We start from the raw sequence: 23,173 nt of genomic DNA on the forward strand, positions 1-23,173 counted from the left end.
CTTCAGTGCACAGATGGTGACTGCTTGTCCCAGAAATCCTGAAATAGAGCCTCATTTTCATCAAAAGATCTGGACAGATCATGCTTTCTAAAATAACGGCTGACTAAAGGTTACAGCATAATGTAAATTAAGAGCAACTGAAAGTGTTTATCCCAACCCAGAAAATGCTACCATTGCTGAAAATGTACTTGAATGTAAAATGTTGTTGCTGTTCAACTGATCATCATCGTTTTCCATATTACAATTCAGTAAAATAAGAAGGTGGCTATGTTGTACAGGGGTACCTGACAGGTGCATAATGGCAGAGCTGATGCTTATTATATGACAAGAGATACATAAACTCAACCTCTACATACCTGAGAGATGCAGGATCAAAGCCACACACACACATCCAGCTTCTGTCAACAACATGACTGTGGTAATCTGTCAGCTTCTGGCCAGAAAGATGATTGAATGGCTGTATTTATGGAAGCCTTACCAAAATGCTGCATTTATGAACTCTCATCCAAACAAGCAGGCATGTAATTCAGCATTTTACTTACAGAGTAGAGGTTGACTATGTAGACGTTTTGCTCGCAGACAGAATGGAGTCCTCAGATGCCAAAATTCACGTCCTCTTCATGTAATTGGCATTCTTAGCAAAGTGAGTCTAGATAAACTTATCAAAGTGATGGTAGAGATAAGTGAAACTGTTTGTGATCAACAGGTCATTTCTGGTTGGTCAGTAGGGAGGAAGTTCACTGCAATCACCAAAGCAATCTTAGTGGGACTCTTCACAGTCACAGTTAAACTTGATGGCACTTTCTGGTAGTTTGTGGGACTTTTTGGCTTCATTTGAAAGCTCTGTGGTGATTTTGTTTTTGACTTCACCACTGCTGTTGATACCAAATGGCAAACAAAGAAACTAATTTGTATCATAGTTTTATTTCCAATGTTTACACAACACGTCCACAACACAAGCCACATAGAAATATGAAAACACACACAAGTGCATCAATAAGAAATGATAGGAACACGCATGAGAGAAGAGGTGCACACAAAAAATATTCAAAATATACAAAGATACAAAACACAAAGGATCATATGTAAGTTGAGAATCCTTGCTGCCATGTCAACAGTTACAAGGGGAAACCCTCACTCTTTCCCTTCCTCTTGCTCTCTCACTTTATAACACACTCTTCGTACACTGCATATGTACACTGCTCTTTATGGTGCTCATTTTTTGTTCTTGGTTTTTTTGTGTACTGTGCAGTATTCATCTCCTGTTGATACAGTGAACCTGAAAGTGAAAAAGAACATGTTAGTTTTGTTTAGCCAGTTTTTCTGTCTTTTCTCACTTGTGGTTATTTAGCTACAATGGTCACAAGCCTTTAATTACAATACCATCATTACCATCTGTTTTACTCAAAGACAAGGTATCACAACTAGGGATGTCACGATTATTTGATTTCACGAATATCCGCGATTTTAAACGCCACGGTTAATTATTCGTGAAGGTTCCTAAACACCGTCACTTTCCTAAGATCATGCTGGACGCAGAACCAAAGGCAGCACAAGTCGCACGGAACCAAAACAACTGCAAACTGCGAAAAAAAAAAAATGTGGGTCCTCCCAGATTTATCTAACAGACATTTCTCTGGATCCAATAGAAGCACAGCTTTCGTTCTCAACAACATTAACATAGGCCTACTAGCCAATCAGAAGTAGGGCGGGGGCTAGACGTGGTTGTTGACAATCAGGCGCTCCATGTGCCGTCGAAAGTGAGCCTCATTAGCCTTCAATGACACACATAGACATATACCGGTATGTTTATGGTGACGCACTGCAACCCACAGGATGGACTGCAGGTTCATGAAGCCCGGGGAAGACAGCAAAGATGTCTCTTAAACCGATGATGTCGGAGCCGACAGGATTCGGCATGCCTACTCTACATATAAGATAAGATAAGATAAGATAAGATATTCCTTTATTAGTCCCACGGTGGGGAAATTTCACGCATCACAGCAGCAAAGTGGATAGCAAGATACGAAGCACAATTTACACTATAAACAGTATATACAGATAACAGTACCACAGAGCAATATAAACACTGTAAACAAGGAATATCTGTAAACAAGGAATATATATCTTTATCTCCTAGACCGTTTATGACATACAGAAACTTAAAAAAACGTCGGAAACCGGAGAAATGGAGCTTTGCGCCTATATACAGTGCCATTACGGTAACTCCGTAGGACTACTGACACTTCGACCATCCAATCAGTACCGTAACTGCTGAACCAATGGTGCGATCGAAAAAATTCAGACGGTTTCTGAAAGCAGAGAACCGGAGCTTTCCGATGGAGTGCATCGGAAAGCACTCACTCATTGCACAATTCTACAACCATAAAAAGCATGTAACATTGTAATGTATTTTCACTGTTACAGTGTTTATTTATGTTTCAAAGGGCAGCTAAATATTATTTTTGTTTTGTTGGCATGGAAATAAATGAAACTTGAATATCTATAAGGAGTGTTCATGTGATTTTATACATTTATAGTGTGAAAGTAATTAATATATAATAATCGTAAAATTGTGATTATCTCTCTGACAATAATTGTACCAAGAAAATCTATAATTGTGACATCCCTAATCACAACATCTATTTGGTGAACTGCACCTAAATTTTAGTGATCTCATTCATTTTGGTGAGTTCCTGACCTTTCCTCTAGCGCCACCCTCAGGCCTAAATGTGTTCTGCCACTACTTGGATTCCCCCGACATGGAGCAAGCCAGTGGGGAACCAGCAGTGCAGGGCCAACGTTTGTTTAGTTGTAGCGCCCCCATCAAACTAATTAGTGCAATGCTTTGAAATGCTAAGCACAGTGTCATCCTTAAGGTTTGTAAAATTCAGACCAGCGGTGGGAAATCATGCAGGCCAGTCAAAGGTTAGTCATCATCACACTGGTAATACAGCAAGTTTGGCCTTGTTGTAATGACATGAGATGCTCACCTGGGGACGATGTCGGCGCTGCGAATGTTGACAGCAGCATACTGGACTTCCTCCTCTGGCTGGGGCTGGGGCTGGAGCTGGGGCTGGGACAGCTGGTTGGTGGAGTACAGGGGATTTTTCTTAGAGAAGTGTAGGGTGCTGTAGTGAAGCTCATCCTGCTCAGCTGGTTTGCTCTGAGCTGCACGGATCGGCTCCTGTCCCACGGCAGAGATGCTGCTGTGCACAGGCGGGTGGTTTAACTGATGGGCGACAACACAGACGGTGTTACTTTTATATTGTATAGCATTTTAGAGGTTTGGCTGGTCCTCTCATCCAGAAAAACATGAAATAATTGCAACTGCAGATGGTGAAAGGATCACCAGAATGATTTTGAGTTAAGAAATAATAGCCTTGAAGAAAAGATGGAATAGCTGGGAAAGTTTTCAATAAATATGACAGGGACTTCAGCAAGAGCAGATAGAGTGGATGGCAGGTATGGAGGAAGGTGAGGCTGGGTGAGGGTAATGTTTTTCTTTTGCAGAGGAAGGGTTTAATTTCTGTTCTTCACCTGCTCTGTGTCTTCTTGTGCTTCAGGTCCAGGGGTTTGAGTCGAGGTCCTTTTTCTTCTGGTTGGTGAAATGAATGATTGAATCAATTAATAAATCATTTTCAGACAAGAGACTGAACATCATCAAATGTCATACCACTCACCTAATCCACAGGAAGATGGAAAGGAGTATGACAAGTAGCAGAGCAGCAGCAATTCCTGCAGCTGCTGCTAATGTCCATGATGGCCCTGTGGTCAAATGAAATCTAAATTAGGGGAGTATTTTTTTTTTCAGCTCTATAGTTGGTTTAAAATATTAAAGTTTTTCCATCTGTGGTGTCATGTTAATCAGCTAGAAATACATGCGGTGAAGATCAAAGAATTAATTATCTAAACAAGATCTGAAAATGGAGCCAGTTTCACTTGATGGCCGACAGGTTGAAACTGCGGAAAAATTAAATATCTCTGTACAGTGAACTTCCCGGAAACACATATTTTCAAGAGATATGTACACGTGTATTTTCAAGAGATGCTCACAGCAACTTTTGTCTTCATAGAGGATTCAGTGGCTTCGGTGTTAGTCGGCAGAATTTACAACTAGTGTGCAAAACTCTTGTTGAGCATGTTTTAACTTTCCCTATCCCTGCCTGCTAAAGTCACCTAAACTATAGATCTGAGAATAAACTCTCCAGAATTGTGTTAATGGTATCAATTTTCTTAACATTAGAAAATCACTGATGGGGTTTAAGATACAGAAATTGACATTTCTTAATGTGTGATGTGACTGTGTCATTGTGTTTTACTAACTGCTTGTCTGTTTTTATGTTGTTGTGTCTTGTGTCAAATGACAGGAGTAAAGAAAAAGTGTAATATCCCTCAAAAATGTGATGGTGTAACTGTCTCTCAGAAGGAAATTATTCAAACCCCCAGCACCTTCAACTGGACTTACATAGAAGTAAATTATGTAGTTACTTTACACCAAACCTGACCTGATGTCTTAGGACCGATCTCACCTCTGACAGTGGGGGTCTCCTCAGGGGACTTGATGTTTTGGTGGCTCCTCACAGCGCAGGAGTAATTTCCTGCATGCTGAGCGCTGACTGAGTCTAGAACCAGCTGTTTGTGTTGGCCCTCTGCCAGAGTCAGAGGTCGTCCGTTGTGGTACCAGATGTAGGTGTTGTCAGTCAGAGGACAGCTGGTACTACAGGTCAGCGTTACTTTCTGGTCCTCTGAGGGAGTCACCACCACTTCCAGGCCTGAAAGATGTTTACCATCATCACTCAGTTGAAAAGAGACACATTAACTCAAGTTCAGGAAATTCAGGGTTACTGCATAGCTCTGGAAATTTAATGTTATCATTTACAGGTGTTGGAAAGTTTGAAAACTGAAATATGGATGCATTTTACAGCCCTACTGCAAAATGCACCCTCTGTTTTTTTTTCTTTCAAATATGTTAGCAACTGCAGTTACCAAAGCTGAACATACACTGATTTTTTCACACAAAGTCCATGAACCATAGTTTGGCCCCCATACCAAGTGCAAAGCAGTACTGTAGCAAAACAGTAACAGAGAAAAATTAATATCACTATGGTTTTGGGGGATGCTGATGTGGAACCAAATCATGAGGGTGGGGGTAATAACATTAGTATTATTAGGAATAGTAGTTGTAACATAATAGTAATTATAGTGGTAATACAATTATTAGATAGATAGATAGATACTTTATTCATCCCGAAGGAAATTCACAATATTTGTTAAAATACTGTTATGGTAACATAATAGTAATTATAGTGGTAATACAAGTATTAGATAGATAGATAGATAAATTATTCATCCCGAAGGAAATTCACAATATTTGTTAAAATACTGTTATGGTGGCTTTAACCGCAGCAATAGTTGTTTAAAGCTGGGGTAATAGTGATAATAACACCAGTAATGGTTGCTATATTAATAGTAACACTAAAAGCGGAAATGGGGGTGAACAACTTGGATGCTGATGGCATTCACAGCAACACACTTCTCTCTTTTTTTTTTTTGGTAAACACCAATTGATGTGCGGAAAGTGATTTATACATTCTTTGTATGCATCATTTACACCTCTGCCCCCTGTTGACATTTTCTCTCTGTTGGCTTTAGCTGAGCAACTGCCCACGTAAACAGTGAACTTGCTGCAGACACCAGGGACTCAAATCACTGATGACACGACAAATCAGAGGGAAAACGCTCCAGCAGCACCAACACCTACAACCTCAACACCACCCCTGTTTGCAGCTTCAGTGAAAGTCCCCTTACCCCTCACATCAAAGAGTCAGACAGTCTGGCAGTTTTGTGTTGCAGAGTGCTGACTGTTAATCAACCTTAACCACATTATGATTTTTTTTTTTTAAAGTTCTCATTTTTGAGTTTAGTGCTCGTCACCCACAATCAGTCAGCCTCCAGCTGGGGGTATTTGGAAGGCTGAGAGCTTTCTAATGGACTCCCTGCACCCTCTGTCTGATGAGGTTCAGTCACTCCCTTCAAACCAGAGGAACAAAGTTCCACTGAAATGATGAGAATTAAGTTCTACTGTATAGAACTAATAGAGCCAAACAGCCTCTTGTTTCTGCATGTGACATAGTTTTGTGTGACTATGACTGCAAAACAAATCTCCCCTTGCAGATTATGAATAATCTACACTACTCTAGGATAGTGTATGCTAAATTGTTAGCATGGAGAACTGCAGTGGGTGATCTACCAGAGACACATGGATGATTTTTGAACTCTACTTACTTAAGAGATAATCGGCCAACTGGCCAGTCTCCTAAATACATAGTGCATCGCTAATATTTGTCATTTGTCTGAAGAACATTTTCAGCCACCATTTGCATACACTGTCAGGAACGTAATACAAAAATCCTGTTAATAACTGGGAGAGTGAGCTGTGTAAAATGGAGAGTCGTGTTACAGCTAAGCAAGTTTCTAACGTGGGACAAAAGAAACTCTGTCAGAGGCAGTTTGTGGTTGCCTGAGCCTACAGGAAGGAAGCAGCTCAAGTTCTCATGAAAGTGTGATCTTCTTGTCGTCTTGTATAAACACAACTGAGGGCAAAATACTGATCCATGGTGGTACATGATGGAGAAATGCAATCACATTCTGTGTGGGAAACAAAAATGAAAAATTACCTGTCACGACTAAAGTCACTCCTGGAAAACGAGAGTATGACCATTTTGTGTAACTGTTGTAGCATTTGTATTCTGCTGAGTCACTTTTTGTCAGGTTTTTGATTCTCATGATGTTTTGGTTCATGTTGTCATCATACTCCACATGAGGTGCAGCGTTGTTCAGGATTTCAGGTTTCATTCCACTTGTTTTATACCAATCTGTAGGTTGGAATGTCTTATCACTGGGATATGAGTAATTACAGTAAATGTCCACTGAAGAGCCTTCCAGAGCACAGATTCTCCTGCTGACATAATTCACACTCCAGCAGTTTTGACCATCAGCACCTGAAATGTAGATGAAAGACTGAAAGTAACAACCCTGTGAACAAACAACATCTCACTGTGGAAGAAGATTTTAACTTTCCAATGTTTGTGCATGATGCCGTTAAACTTTCAGGATCTGTCTCAAACATTTGTCACCCTGTGGATCCTGCCTTCTGTCAATCCATTTTTTTTTAACTAGAGCAGCAACTTGTGACGGTGACAATTCATCTAGTCATATTTGTATAAAGTTTACCATCATGAAATATAATCACTGATACCTTTTTATTATAACACTTTCTTATGTATAAAATTACAGTGAAATTGAACTGTTCCTCATTTTGCTGAGGACAGCCCTGAGCCCCTCAAAGACCCCTGGACCCCACTTTGACAATCACTAATTTCAGCAATTATTTTATTCTCATAAGTACAGTGTGACAAGGAAGATCAAGGATAGCAATAAACATAATACTCGGAGCATAATTTATCAAATCATCATATTTCTTACTGCCTCTCAAGCAAGCGCAACCATAAATCATACAGTATGATGCGTTTCTTCATACTCACACACTGCAGGAGAGCGGATATCCTCATTATCTGATACAGCACAGGAGTAGCTGTCATCAGAGGATCTGGAAACATTAAGCTGAGGATCAGAACTTAGATATTCTCCATTCTTGTACCAGAAGTTTTCTGGTTTGGTGTCGGTCACATTACAGCTGCTGTTACAGGTCAGCGTGACAAATTGTCCACTTGTGGCAGCAGGAGTCACTTCAACATGTAGCTCTGTTTGGAGATAATTACAGCTTTCATCAGTAAGTAAATGCTACAATGAAGTATTGATTAGATTTATTAATTAGCTCTAACCTCTGGGATAGGTGATGGAGCAGCTCTGATTAGAGGAACACATTCTGCCTCCAGCATAGGTCACACTAAAGCAGGTCGGTGTGACAGAATCTACAGGGAAAGAAATGGCATGCAGTTTAATCCTGATGGACTTCACTGCAAGAATTAGTCCCAGGAAAAAAGTTTAACTATAGATAGATAGTGACTAGACAGATACTTCAGTTATATATTTAAACAGATAATTTTGACCCCAGCCAACCAGCCTGAGGTGTGGTTAGCTGACAAGCAGCTGAAAGTCTCCACTCACCCACTGAGACTTCAGGGGCACTGAGATCCTTGTAGCCTTTGACAGCACAGGAGTAGCTGACTGCTTCCTCACTGCTGACCAGCTGATGGTACCAGGGAGACGAGTCCTGGTACACAAACGATCCGTTCTTGTACCAGATGTAGGCTGCAGGGTTTTCAGTCAGAGGACAGCTGGTGCTACATATCAGAGTTACTCTCTGTCCCTCTGCTGCTGCAACAGGAGTTACTTTGACCTGGAGGTCTGGAATGACGGTGCAGGAAATGATGGGGAAATGAAAAAGATGGAATACACTGATATTTTTCTTAAAGTAATAAATCACTGATAAAGAACTACTTTACCTGCAACATGGAGAAATGATCCCTTCTTATTTGGGCATTCTTGTTTGTCAGTAGCGTCCATGCAGCAGTATGTATTTTGATCACTCTCTCTGAGGTCATTGATTGTTAAAGTGGAGTCATAGTTATTGTACGTTACACGATCTCCATCTACAGAGAGCTCTCTTGTAACAAACCTGTCACCTTCCCTGTCGTTAACAACCCATTTCTTGTTTAAAGTGTGATGTGTATCTGAACAGGGCAGATCCACAGACGAGCCCTTCAGTGCACAGATGGCGACTGCTTTTCCCAGAAATCCTAAAATAAAAGTTTATTGTCATCAGCAGATCAAGAGGATTTCTGTTTCTAAAATAGCAGTTTTCTACACAAACTGAATGGTCATAGCATACCGTGTATTAAATGAATTTCAAAGGTTTCATTCCAGTACAGCTTCACATTGCTATTTAAATTTCAAAACCTTCACATTACTTGTATTTTCACAGTCAGTGTTTGTGTTTGATTCCAAATGTAGGCCTGCTGTTGAATTGATCAACTTTCCACAATTTAACACACAAAATTCATTGAAACAAAACTGCCTCAACACACAAGACCATTAAAGGCTATGTTGCACCACTTGTAACTGTAGTTTATGAACTTATTTCAATAGCTGATTATCATTATGTGACAAGAGAAGTATAAACTTCATCACTTCATACCTGAGAGGTACAGGAGCAGCACCACAAACACACATCCATTTTCTCTTGACAACATGACTGCAGTAGCCGTTCAAATTCTAGTCAGAAATCCAGAAACAAAATGCTGTGTTCATGAACTCTCATCCAGACAAGCGACCCATGTGTGAAGATCAACTCATTTTACTCACAGAATGAAGGAGAAGGATGCGGAAGACGTTTGGTCTGTAGACAAAATGGAGCCCTGGGCAGTTTGACAGCAAACATTCACTTCCTTCTAGTTGTTGTTATTACCATTCTGAGTAAAATGAACTTCAAATGAGGAATCTATGAAGATGCAGCAAGTTAACCAGAGAGAAGTGTCTTTACATCAGAAAGGTGTCAAAAAGAGAGCAGAGAGATGTGAAGCTGGCAGCGATCAACACGTCATCTGTGGTTGTTTGACTGTGAAAACAACTACAGATTTAACAAAATGCTCTTTAATTCACAGCAGAACTTCAATCAGTCAGTCAGACTTTATTTATATAGCACCTTTCATACAAATACATGGACATCAACTGTTGCACATGTAAAACAATAAAAACTAAAAACCATCAACTGTCTTTTTAGTAGTTTTGTCCTGGAGTCCCTGCATTGGTTTATGTCAGCTGTTGTGATGTTGATACTACTTGTGTCATTTTTGCCAACTGAAGTAAAAGTCAAATGGGATTCCTGAATGACTCACTCATTCCTTTGATTATGAATAGATGAAGCAATCAGCAAAACTGTGATGATTGAAAATGTCTCCATTTACACAATCAATGTAAGCCCATTTCTTTTACAGCATTAAGCTGCAAATTAAAGTATTCCTACAACATATCAGAGCAGTGCCACCATAACAGTGCCACACATCAGAACAGAAAGGCACTACATAGATTGACAAAGTACCAGTATACAAGTAGAGTACAGTAGTAGAGTAGTACAGAGCTCAGTATTTAGGCAAAGTGGCACCTCACTGGAGAACTCAGATCACATGTGGGTAAGACAGTATCATGGTGGTTAAATAATCAAACCATCTTTGTTTTCTTGCCTGTAATAGGGGACTGTGCATTTGCTTTTCTTACTCCTGGGCTGTGGAACAGTTTCTCAGCAATATAAATATACATATACAAATAAACAAACACAGACAACAAACCAACCAACGTATAATAGACTGATTTACTGTAGAACAATACTGTAATAACAACAGAATTACATCAGTAGGCCACTGCATTGTAGGACACTGGAGAGAAGTGTGAAGAAAAAGGAAATGGCTGTGTGGTTGACTGATCAGGGGTCGGGTAATCGAGGTCCTACTGTAGTTACTTACTAAACAGAATTACTGTTAGTTTCCACTGAAATAGAAAATGAACCACTTGCTTTTATTGCTTCAATACAATAATTTCTCTGCATTGAGCCAGTTTTTGGACTCAATAATGCAACCAAAGTGAGACAACGACCTGTGGATCAAGAAGTAGCGAGTCAAAAGCAGATGTGGTCTGCTTGTTGTTTGGAATGAAGACGATTCGCTACTCATCCAAGAGGCTTTATCAGCACAAACATTAGGTCCTATCCAACACCATCTGTGGGACACCGTCTGTCAGCAGCTTACAGTGCCATGCTGACACTTGCCAGGCAGTTTCACACCCACGAACACCCGTATTCATGTGACTCTGACTCTCACATGACCACCAGGTGACCCTCATGACTCACATGAGACCTGAGCCGCCCTCATGTGGCATCCGGTGTGAACAAGCCTCACAGATTTACACGCCCCGGACTCCCCACCAGTCATTAGGACTGATGAAGCCTCTTGGATGAGTGACAAAACATCTTCAAGATAAACAACAAGTCCAGCTGACTTTGATTTACGATCTGTGTGTCATAGGTTGTTGCCACACCATCACCTGGATGACTGAGAATCTTCACAGAAATCATGACCTGCCTTTTCCCATTTTTATCAAGCCAAATACTCAAGATTTTATAAAATCAAATGTAGCCTTTCTGCTGATATGCATCTTCACGATTAAATTGACATATAGCAACATGTGGTCATGGACTGAGTGAGAAGCTCTACCAAAAAAAATCCAGGGTTCAAACTGCAGCTTCTAATAGTCTGATATTTATTTAAATATTTATTCAAAGACCACGTAGGTGGTCCTCCAGCTTATTTTAGGCTGCCCAGCCCATCATACACTGGGGGAATCCCTGGAAGTTGAGCCTGGGAGCAGTGTTAATTAGTGAGAAATATATATAGATTTTTCTCCTCCTCCAAACCACACGGCATGTGGGGTCGGCCACCCTGGCTATTTAGTAGGTAGGACAAACACTGCAGTGTTCACCACTAACCACCACATTGTACCATAAAGTGCAACAATGCACAAGGTGATTTGCAAGTTTTATAAAATGACAAAATAATGAAAACTAGGTGTGAAAAATATTTTTATTGATTGAAATAAAAATCAAAACCAGGCTTTACAAAAAATCAGAACTTACTGAAACTGCATTGTTTGTTTACAAAAAGCAAACTACAATTTTCTTTAGTTTTCATATCAAAAACTTGAAACCTACATAAAACTAAAAACTACTGACAATCCAAAAATGGAATGAGTGACACAGCGTAAGAGAAAGTTTCACACATCCACACTGCCAGCAGAAGCACAAGGTGGAGTCAGACCCTCAGACCTCAGCAACATCACTGTCACACACAAAGCAGACACAACCCTGCCCTGCGTTCCAATACTCATACTACCATACTATTTAGTAGGGAAAAAAATAATTAGTATGTCCCAATACATACTAAACTACATACTTCGTAAGGGCAGCTGCAGTACATACTAAAAGTAAACAGTATGCGATTTGGAACGCAGGGTTGATCTCCTCCACCCAGTGCCAAAATGTCAGCGTGGCTGAAGGCTGTGAACTCCACTGTGCTCTGTTTCTGTTCTTTACTGTTTGCATCTTCAGGCTGTGAATATGCATTTGCTCTTGCAGGATGTCTGAACAAATCACATTCCTGTGGACACTGTGAGATACCTCCTGATATTTCAAAAATCAAATCACACAAAATATAATGATTTTTGATCACATAATCTTGCCAGTGTTAAAACATGACATATTGTGACACCTGGTGGTTGTTATCACAGCCTGATAGTATAGCATCATTCTTGGTGAATCTCTCCAGTCCCTCTCGATACTGTTGATCGCAGCTTGCTTTTACAGAGGCTGTATATTATTTGTTTTGATTTAAATATTTCCACTTGATTTAGGAAGTACTTCAGTCATAGACAACCAGCTGTGAAGCTGGGGAATACTCACTGCAACTTAAGTTATTGTTATCATCAAAAGCCTACAAGTTGCCACCTTACATCCTGGTTCATTTACAATTGAAATAAGTAACATTATTCTGTTTTTAAAAAAATGCCATATACAATTGTATGCCGATGACACAGCTCTGTACCACAATGCTGGTTCTTTTCCTTTGGCTGCTGAAAACCTTGAGTGTTCCCTTCCCTTTTTACAACAGGTAAAACTCTGTCAGAACATTTGGTTTTATATAAAAACAGATCCTGTTTTCCTAGGTTAGCTTGGAAAGAAGTAGTTACAGTTTTTTCTGACAACTCCAGACTGTGGTGATATAATTTACAGGAATGTCTCTGCTGCCACCCTCAGATTCATCACTGGTGATGCATTTGGTCATTTATGAGAGGGTTGGGTGGCCTTCATGGTATGGTAGGTATATACTTTGAGTTTTATTGTTTTGTTGTGTGCTCCTTTGTAAACTTGACATCATTGCAAATAAGGACCTCCCTCACTGATCCCCTAGATCAGTGGTTCTCAGGATAAGTTTTGAGGTTTGTAACATGATTAAGACATAAGTGATTATTTTTTTCCATAGGTTCCTCTTTTTTTGTGAAATACTGAGTGGTTATAATACACAACCTCTGATAATTAAGCAAATGAAACAACCTAAACAGGTAGTCATTCTTTAGGTGGACTGTTCACCATTCTGCATGTGACAGGGGGTCGCGAATAGGCATCACTTTATTTTAAGCTGTCACAAGCAAAAAAGATTGAGAGCCACCGCCCCTGATTAGGGTTAAATAAACAGAGTAAATATGACAGAAAGTTCATCCATGCCCTGCGTAGCACCTTGCTTACACCTACAGCTCCTTCACTTCACACACCGTCTTCCTGCTGCTCCGCTGATTCTCTCTGTGTTGCAGTGACAGCGTTCATGGAGATGTTCTCGTACTCAGAGTCTGTCTGCTGGGGAGAGATGACAGGAGACATGGTGAAAGGAAGCACTCGTTTTTTCTCACACATATCTTGGTAGACATATCACCTTTTGGTGGAAATTTTCTGTACTAACCTGTCCAGTCTGCGTGGAGTTTTTAGGTTCAGTGGTTGGAGTCAGAGATTTCTTCTTCCTGGATTGACCCAGACAGAAAATACATAACTACACGAATTATAATCACTAAAAAAAAAAAAAAAAAAGTAAAAAGAAACCTTTGAATATTGGAAGTGAGAGAGTGATAGAAATGATGGATTTTTTTTTGTTTTGTTTCCTTTTTTACCTTATCCACAGGTAGAGGAGAGATACAACAACTGGGCACAGAGCCACTAGCATCAGTCTGACTGCATTCACTGCATGCACTTGTGATTTTCCTACAAACAGATGTAGGTGGATGTCAGAAATGTTTAAGTCGCTTGACATTCAAAAGTTTGAAAGTGAAGAAGCTGAACAGCAGAGCATGTGGTTCCTGTTTTTTTTCTGCACATTTTTCTCTGAGGAAATGCTTTTAGTGAGCTGTGGATGAGGTGAGAGCGCCCTCTGGTGGACTGGCAGAGCTTGTACACCCTACGGTTTTACCAGAGGGACATGCCTCTCTTTGAAATGATTTTTGATGAATTTTGCGTGAATGATGTAAACACAGAAGTGCTTCTAACACCCAAAGACAGCTCAGCTAAAGTTTTAAATCCTTTTGTCACCTCTGACAGTGGGGGTCTCCTCAGGGGACTTGATGTTTCGGTGGCTCCTTACAGCGCAGGAGTAATTTTCTGCATGCTGAGCGCTGACTGGGTCTAGAACCAGCTGTTTGTGTTGGCCCTCTGCCGGGGTCAGAGGTCGTCCGTTGTGGTACCAGATGTAGGTGTAGTCAGTCAGAGGACAGCTGCTACTGCAGGTCAGTGTTACTTTCTGGTCCTCTGTCACCACAGCAGAGGGAGTCACCATCACTTCCAGGCCTGAAAGATGTTTACCATCATCAATCAGTTGAAAAGAGACACATTAACTCAAGTTAAGGGCAATTCAGGGTTTCTGCATAGCTCTGGAAATTTTATTTTATCATTTATAGGCCTTGGAAAGTTTGAAAATTGTAATTGTAACATAATAGTAATAGTTGTGGCAATAGAAGTATTAAAATTTGTTAAAATAATGTTATGGTGGTTATAACAGCAGCAATAGTTGTTTAATAGTACAGTTGCGTATTAGTAATATTAGTCATAATAACACCAGTAATGGTTGCTATTTAACACTAACAACAGAAACAGTGCTAAACAACTTGGATGCTGATTGCATTCACAGAAACACACTTTTTCTTTCTTCTTTTTTTTTTTTGGTAAACACCAATTAATGTGTGGAAAGTGATTTATACATTTTTTCTATGCATCATTTACCCCTCACATCAAAGAGTCAGTCAGTCTGGCAGTTTTTGTGTTGCAGAGTGGTGACTGTTGATCAACCTTGACCACATATCATTTTTTTATTTTTATTTTTTTTAAGTTCTCATTTTTGAGTTTAGTGCCCGTCACCCACAATCAGTCAGCCTCCAGCAGGGGGTATTTGGAAGGCTGAGAGCTTTCTAATGGACTCCCTGCACCCTCTGTCTGATGAGGTTCAGTCACTCCCTTCAAACCAGAGGAACAAAGTTCCACTGAAACAATGATAATTAAGTTCTACTGTACAGAACCAATAGAGCCAAACAGCCTCTTGTTTCTGCATGTGTCATGTAGTTTTGTGTGACCATGACTGCAAAACAAATCTCTCCTCACAGATAATAAATAATCTACGCCAAGGCCGTAACGCCCATATACATTGAGAGGTACAAGTCCCCCCCAATGTTCAGGCACTCCAAAAATGCCACCATTTGCATACACTGTACACTGTCAGGAACGTAATGCAAAAATCCTGTTGATAACTGGGAGAGTGAGCTGTGTAAAATGGAGAGTTCTGTTACAGCTAAGCAAGTTTCTAACATGGCATAAAACAAACTCTCTCAGAGGCAGTTTGTGGTTGCCTGAGCCTACAGGAAGGAAGCAACTCAAGTTCTCATGAAAGTGTGATCTTCTTGTCATCTTGTTTAAACACAACTGACGGCAAAATACTGATTGATGGTTGTACTTGATGGAGAAATACAATCACATTCTGTGTGGGAAACAACAATGAAAAATTACCTGTCACGACTAACATCACTCCTGGAAAACGAGAGTATGACCATTTTGTGTAACTGTTGTAGCATTTGTATTCTGCTGAGTCACTTTTTGTCAGGTTTTTGATTCTCATGATGTTTGGGTTCATGTTGTCATCATACTCCACATGAGGTGCAGCGTTGTTTAGGATTTCAGGTTTCATTCCACTTGTTTTATACCAATCTGTAGGTTGGAATGTCTTATCACTGGGATATGAGTAATTACAGTAAATGTCCACTGAAGAGCCTTCCAGAGCACAGATTCTCCTGCTGACATAATTCACACTCCAGCAGTTTTGACCATCAGCACCTGAAATGTAGATGAATGACTGAAAGTAACAACCCTGTGAACAAACAAAATCTCACTGTGGAAGACGATTTTAACTTTCCAATGTCTGTGCATGATGCCGTTAAACTTTCAGGATCTGTCTCAAACATTTGTCACCCTCTGGATGCTGCCTTCTGTCAGTCCATTTTCAGATTTTTTTTAACTAGAGTAGCAACTAGTGACGGTGACAATTCATCTAGTCATATTTGTATAAAGTGCACCATATTGAAATATAATCACTGATACCTTTTTGTTATTATAACAGTTTCTTATGTATAAAATTACAGTGAAATTGAACTGTTCCTCATTTTGCTGAGGACAGCCCTGAGCCCCTCAAAGACCCCTGGACCCCACTTTAACAATCACTAATTTCAGCAATGATTTTATTCTCATACGTACAGTGTGACAAGGAAGATCAAGGATAGCAATAAACATAATACTCGGAGCATAATTTATCAAATCATCATATTTCTTACTGCCTCTCAAGCAAGCCCAACCATAAATCATACAGTATGATGAGTTTCTTTGTACTCACACACTGCAGGAGAGCGGATATCCTCATTATCTGATACAGAACAGGAGTAGCTGTCATCAGAGGATCTGGAAACATTAAGCTGGTGATCAGAACTTAGATATTCTCCATTCTTGTACCAGAAGTTTTCTGTTTTGACGTCAGTCACATTACAGCTGCTGTTACAGGTCAGCTTGACAAACTGTCCACTTGTGGCAGCAGGAGTCACTTCAACATGTAGCTCTGTTGGGAGATAATTACAGCTTTAATCAGTTAGTAAATGCTACAATGAGGTATTTATTAGATTTATTTATTAGCTCTAACCTCTGGGATATGTGATGGAGCAGCGCTGATTAGAGGAACACATTCTGCCTCCAGCATAGGTCACACTAAAGCAGGTCGGTGTGACAGAATCTACAGGGAAAGAAATGGCATGCAGTTTAATCCTGATGGACTTCACTGCAAGAGTTAGTCCCAGGAAAAAAGTTTAACTATAGATAGATAGTGACTAGACAGATACTTCAGTTAGATATTGAAATAGATAATTTTGACCCCAGCCAACCAGCTGGAGGTGTGGTTAGCTGACAAGCAGCTGAAAGTCTCCACTCACCCACTGAGACTTCAGCGGCTCTGAGATCCTCGTAGCCTTTGACAGCACAGGAGTAGCTGACTGCTTCCTCACTGCTGACCAGCTGATGGTACCAGGGAGACGAGTCCTGGTACACAAATGATCCGTTCTTGTACCAGATGTAGGCTGCAGGGTTTTCAGTCAGAGGACAGCTGGTGCTACATATCAGAGTTACTCTCTGTCCCTCTGCTGCTGCAACAGGAGTTACTTTGACCTGGAGGTCTGGAATGACGGTGCAGGAAATGAAAATGATGGAATACACTGACAAGTAATAAATCACTGATAAAGTACTACTTTACCTGCAACATGGAGAAATGATCCCTTCTTATTTGGGCATTCTTGTTTGTCAGTAGCGTCCATGCAGCAGTATGTATTTTGATCACTCTCTCTTAGGTCACTGATTCTTAAAGTGGAGTCAGAGTTATTGTACGTTACACGATCTCCATCTACAGAGAGCTCTCTTGTAACAAACCTGCCACCTTCCCTGTGGTTAAAAACCCATTTCTTGTTTAAAGTGTGATGTGTATCTGAACAGGGCAGATCCACGGACGAGCCCTTCAGTGCACAGATGGCGACTGCTTGTCCCAGAAATCCTAAAATAAAAGTTTATTGTCATCAGCAGATCAAGAGGATTTCTGTTTCTAAAATAGCAGTTTTCTACACAAACTGAATGGTCATAGCATACCGTGTATTAAATGAATTTGAAAGATTTCATTCCAGAATGGCTTAACATTGCTATTTCGCTTGCCAAACCTTCACATTACTTGTATTTTCATAATCAGCCTTTGTGTTTGATTCCAAATGTAGGCCTGCTGTTGAATTGATCAACTTTCCACAATTTAACACACAAAATTCACTGAAACAAAACTGCCTCAACACACACAAATTTCCCAAGACCATTAAAGGCTATGTTGCACCACTTGAAACTATAGTTTATGAACTTATTTCAATAGCTGATTATCATTATGTGACAAGAGAAGTATAAACTCCATCACTTCATACCTGAGAGGTACAGGAGCAGCGCCACAAACACACATCCATTTTCTCTCGACAACATGACTGCAGTAGCCGTTCAAATTCTAGTCAGAAATCCAGAAACAAAATGCTGCGTTCATGAACTCTCATCTAGACAAGCGACCCATGTGTGAAGATCAACTCATTTTACTCACAGAATGAAGGAGAAGGATGCGGAAGACGTTTGGTCTGTAGACAAAATGGAGCCCTGGGCAGTTTGACAGCAAACATTCACTTCCTTCTAGTTGTTGTTATTACCATTCTGAGTAAAATGAACTTAAATGAGGAATCTATGAAAATGCAGCAAGTTAACCAGAGAGAAGTGTCTTTACATCAGAAAGGTGTCAAAAAGAGAGCAGAGAGATGTGAAGCTGGCAGCGATCAACACGTCATCTGTGGTTGTTTGACTGTGAAAAAAACTACAGATTTAACAAAATGCTCTTTAATTCACAGCAGAACTTCAATCAGTCAGTCAGACTTTATTTATATAGCACCTTTCATACAAAATACATGGAACATCAAGTGTTTCACATGTAAAACAATAAAAACTAAAAACCATCAACTGTCTTTTTAGTAGTTTTGTCCTGGAGTCCCTGCATTGGTTTATGTCAGCTGTTGTGATGTTGATACTACTTGTGTCATTTTTGCCAACTTAAGTAAAGGTCAAATGGGATTCCTGAATGACTCACTCATTCCTTTGATTATGAATAGATGAAGCAATCAGCAAAACTGTGATGACTGAAAATGTCTCCGTTTACACAATCAGTGTAAGCCCATTTCTTTTACAGCATTAAGTTGCAAATTAAAGTAGGCTATTCCTGCAACATATCAGAGCAGTGCCACCATAACAGTGCCACACATCAGAACAGAAAGGCACTACAAAGATTCACAAATTACCACTATACTAGTAGAGTAGTACAGTGCTCAGTATTTAGGCAAACTCAGATCACATGTGGGTGAGACAGTATCATGGTGGTTAAATAATCAAAACATCTTTGCTTTCAAGCCTGTAAGAGGGGACTGTGTATTTGCTTTTCTTGCTCCTGGGCTGTGGAACAGGTTCTCAGCAATATAAATATACTTATACAAATAAACAAACACAGAAACAAAATAACCAATGAATAATAGACTGATTTACTATAGAACAATAGTGTAACAACAACAGAATTACATTGGGAGGCCACTGTATTGTAGGACACTGGAGAGAAGTGTGAAGAAAAAGGAAATGGCTATGCAGTCTCAGTGCCACCAAAGTGAGACCTCGACCTGCAGATCAAGAAGTCGCGAGTGAAAAGCAGCTGTCGTCTGCTTGTTGTAAGACAATTCACTACTCATCCAAGAGGCTTTATCAGCACAAACATTAGGTCCTATCCAACAGTGGCGTGCACAAACATTTTGGGGGGCAGGTGCTCAAGTGAGAAAAAAGGGCACTTTCTGCAGCGTGCGGAACTATCGGCTGCCTTATTATAGTAGTGTGAGATTTTTAAAAAATAATAATAATAATAACATCATTACAGGCACATGTACGTAATTGCATATTTATTTATTTAAATACCCATAAATAGTGCTCATAGATGGCCTATTGCAAGACAGCAGAGAGCTGCTTCCCTGCGCTGCCTGCTGTAGCTGCCTAGACCAACAATAGAATATGATGTTTATTTGGGTAAGACTGCTTGGTGTCACATCACACCAGACTGTAACTGCCACGGCCCAACTTCAATACCCTACCACATAGCTGTGTTCTGCAGACAAATTTTAATGGGCTATTTGTCATTGGCAATGTTTTAATCATAGCCTATTAAGGTAAATACAAGATTACTGCAAGTGTTGTATAATAGAAATAGCTACATGGACATGTGGAAAACCAGCAGCCCTATGCTGTTTATGGGTTCTGTAGTGTTGTTGCTCTTGCCCAGGCGGGGAGTTCAACCCTGGTCTCCTGCATGGCAGGCAGAGACACTGTCCACTGTGCCACTGGGACTTGTGTGGAGGGAGCCAGAAATTAGGCTCTATAAAGCACACAGCATGAGTGACAGTGGTGCTTGGGAAAAAAAACGCCTAAAAGTAGTGGTCAAACAAATGCTTTTTTCTCAATGACACTAAGTCTGAGCAGAAAATAAAAGATATCATGAGAAAGGTAAGGCTTTGGGCTTTCAAACTGTGTCAAATTATTTTCAAACTCCCAAAAATCCCTGAGATTCGGCGAGTTGAAGAAGTGTGTGTTTCTCGTTCTCTCCCCAGATTTTGGGTTCCAGATATAATGGGAGTCTATGGGGGAGAGAGCTGGCACTCCTGCCTCGTTAAGTGTCACCGTTTAAAAAGTTTAAGCTACTTTGCTTTTGTATTTACATTTTTCAAAGCAAAACTAGTTTTCCTACTACTTTACACAAATTTATGCATGTGGAGGTAAAATTGTCTCTCTTTCTCTATCCATCTTGTCTGTCTGAACGCTGAACTGAGCGGAAGACAGAAACCCGCCAGCAGTATCACCGTTACTTAGTGAGTGACTGAGTGACGTCAGCGGCCGCAGGCAGGCAGGGTCGCCAGATACTGCGACAGATACCCCCAACCATAGACATACGGGGAGTCTCCCGCATGAATCGGGAGAGTTGGCAAGTGTGCAGCTGCCTCCGGGCGCCTCCGTTTGTGTGACCGCTTTGCACGCTCACAAAGGAAGAGAGGGAAGGGAGGTGCACGCCGCACTTTCGCGCATCGGGCACGTGTGTGTGTGTGTGTGTAGGGGGGTGTCTGGCAAAATTACAACAGGGGCATTATTATTACACGTATTTAATCGAGAATTGATCGATGTCACCATTGGGCCACATACAGTACACTGTTAAAAAAAAAATAATAACTTTCAAAAGGGCACTTGCTGGTCCAGACTAGGGCAAGGGCAGGTGCTCTAGCACCACCTACTGTCTATCTGTGCACGTTCCTGCTATCCAACACCCCATCTGTGGGACACCGCCTGTCAGCAGCTTACAGTGCCATGCTGACAACACTTGCCAGGCAGTTTCACGCCCACTAACACCCAAATTCATGTGACTCTGACTCTCACATGACCACCAGGTGACCCTCATGACTCACGAGACCTGAGCCGCCCTCATGTGCAATCCGGTGTGAACAAGCGTCACAGGTTTAAACGCCCCAGACTCCCCACCAGTCATTAGAACTGATGAAGCCTCTTGGATGAGTGACAAAACATCTTCAAGATAAACAACAAGTTCAGCTGCCTTTGATTTACCATCTGTGTGTCACAGGTTGTTGCTACACCATCACCTGGATGACTGAGAATCTTCACAGACATCATGACCTGCCTTTTCCCATTTTCATCAAGCCAAATACTCAAGATTTTATAAAATCAAATGTAGCCTTTCTGCTTAGATGCATCTTCACGATTACAAAAACATATAGCAACATGTGGTCATGGACTGAGTGAGAAGCTCTACCAAAAAAACCCAGGGTTCAAACTGCAGCTTCTGATAGTCTGATATTAATTTAAATATTTATTCAGAGACCAGATAGGTGGTCCTTCAGCTTATTTTAGGCTGCCCGGCCCATCATACACTGGGGGAATCCCTGGAAGTTGAGCCTGGGAGCAGTGTTAATTAGTGAGAAATATATTAATTTTTTTTCTCCTCCTCCAAACCGCACGGCACGTGGGGTCGGCAACCTTGGCTATTTAGTAGGTAGGACAAACACTGCAGTGTTCACCACTAACCACCACATTGTACCATAAAGTGCAACAATGCACAAGGTGATTAGCAAGTTTTATAAATTGACAGAATAATGAAAACTTGGTATGAAAAACATTTTTATTGGTTGAAATAACACTCAAAACCAGGCTTTACAAAAAAAAAATAACCAGCTGAAACTGTTACTTATTTACAAAAATCAAACTGAATTTTTTTTCTTTGTTGTTTTCATCTCAAAAAGTCCAAACCTAAATAAAAATAAAAACGACTGAAAAATGCAAACCTTGAATGACTTTGACACAGTGTAACACAACGTTTCACACATCCACAAACGCTGCCAGCAGAAGCAGAAGGTGGAGTCAGACCCCCAGATCTCAACAACATCACTGTCACACATAAAGCAGACAACCCTGATCTCCTCCACCCAACGCCAAAATGTCAGCGTGGCTGAAGGCTGTGAACTCCACTGTGCTCTGTTTCTGTTCTTTACTGTTTGTATCTTCAGGCTGTGAAAATGCATTTGCTCTTGCAGGATATCTGAACAAATCACATTCCTGTGAACACTGTGAGATCCCTCCTGATATTTCAAAAATCAAATGACACAAAATATAATGATTCATGATCACATAATCTTGCCAGTGTTAAAAGATGACATATTGTGACACCTGGTGGTTGTTATCACAGCCTAATAGTATAGCTACTACTAGTTCATAAAATGTGAAATAGTCAGCATTGCTTATCATTCTTTGTGAATCTCTCTAATCCCTCTCGATATTGTTGATCACAGCTTGCTCTTACAAAGGATGCATATCATTTGTTTTGATTTAAATATTTCCGCTTCATTTAGGAAATACTTCACTCATAGACAGCCAGCTGTAAAACTGGGGAATACTCATTGAAACTTAAATTATTGTCATCAAAAGCCTAAAGTTGCAGCCTTACGTCCTGGTTCATTTACAATTGAGATAAGTAACATTATTCTGTTTTTTTTAAAAATGCCATATACATTTATATGCCGATGACACAGCTCTGTACCACAATGCTGGTTCTTTTGCTTTGGCTGCTGAAAACCTTGAGCGTTCCCTTCCCTTTTTACAACAGGTAAAACTGTCAGAACATTTGGTTTTATATAAAAACAGATCCTGTTTTCCTAGGTTAGCATGGAAAGAAGTAGTTAGTTTTTTTCTGACAACTCCAGACTGTGGTGATATAATTTACAGGAATGTCTCTGCTGCCACCCTCAGATTCATCACTGGTGATGCATTTGGCCATTTATGAGAGGGTTGGGTGGCCTTAATGGTATGGTAGGTATATACTTTGAGTCCCAGGGGGGCAAATCTGGTGTTTTACAATCACACAAACACACTAGA

At 40.4% G+C, this 23,173-nt stretch overlaps 1 protein-coding gene across 1 annotated transcript; it reads right to left on the reverse strand.

Annotated features, from left to right (window-relative positions):
• Window positions 1–927: 927 nt before the first annotated feature.
• Window positions 928–18,151, reverse strand: LOC115361741 (uncharacterized). The gene is made up of 10 exons (XM_030055350.1): window positions 18,097–18,151; window positions 17,077–17,316; window positions 16,791–16,880; window positions 7,548–7,766; window positions 6,681–7,004; window positions 4,533–4,775; window positions 3,684–3,768; window positions 3,541–3,598; window positions 2,994–3,232; window positions 928–1,279 (listed from the first exon to the last, which is right to left on the reverse strand). The coding sequence occupies exons 1-10, from the start codon at window positions 18,149–18,151 to the stop codon at window positions 1,216–1,218; spliced, it is 1,617 nt and encodes a 538-aa protein (XP_029911210.1). The 3' UTR covers window positions 928–1,215.
• Between the last annotated feature and the right edge of the window lie 5,022 nt (window positions 18,152–23,173).

The sequence above is a fragment of the Myripristis murdjan genome, chromosome 1 (assembly GCF_902150065.1).
Source record: "Myripristis murdjan chromosome 1, fMyrMur1.1, whole genome shotgun sequence".
Classification (NCBI taxonomy): domain Eukaryota; kingdom Metazoa; phylum Chordata; class Actinopteri; order Holocentriformes; family Holocentridae; genus Myripristis; species Myripristis murdjan.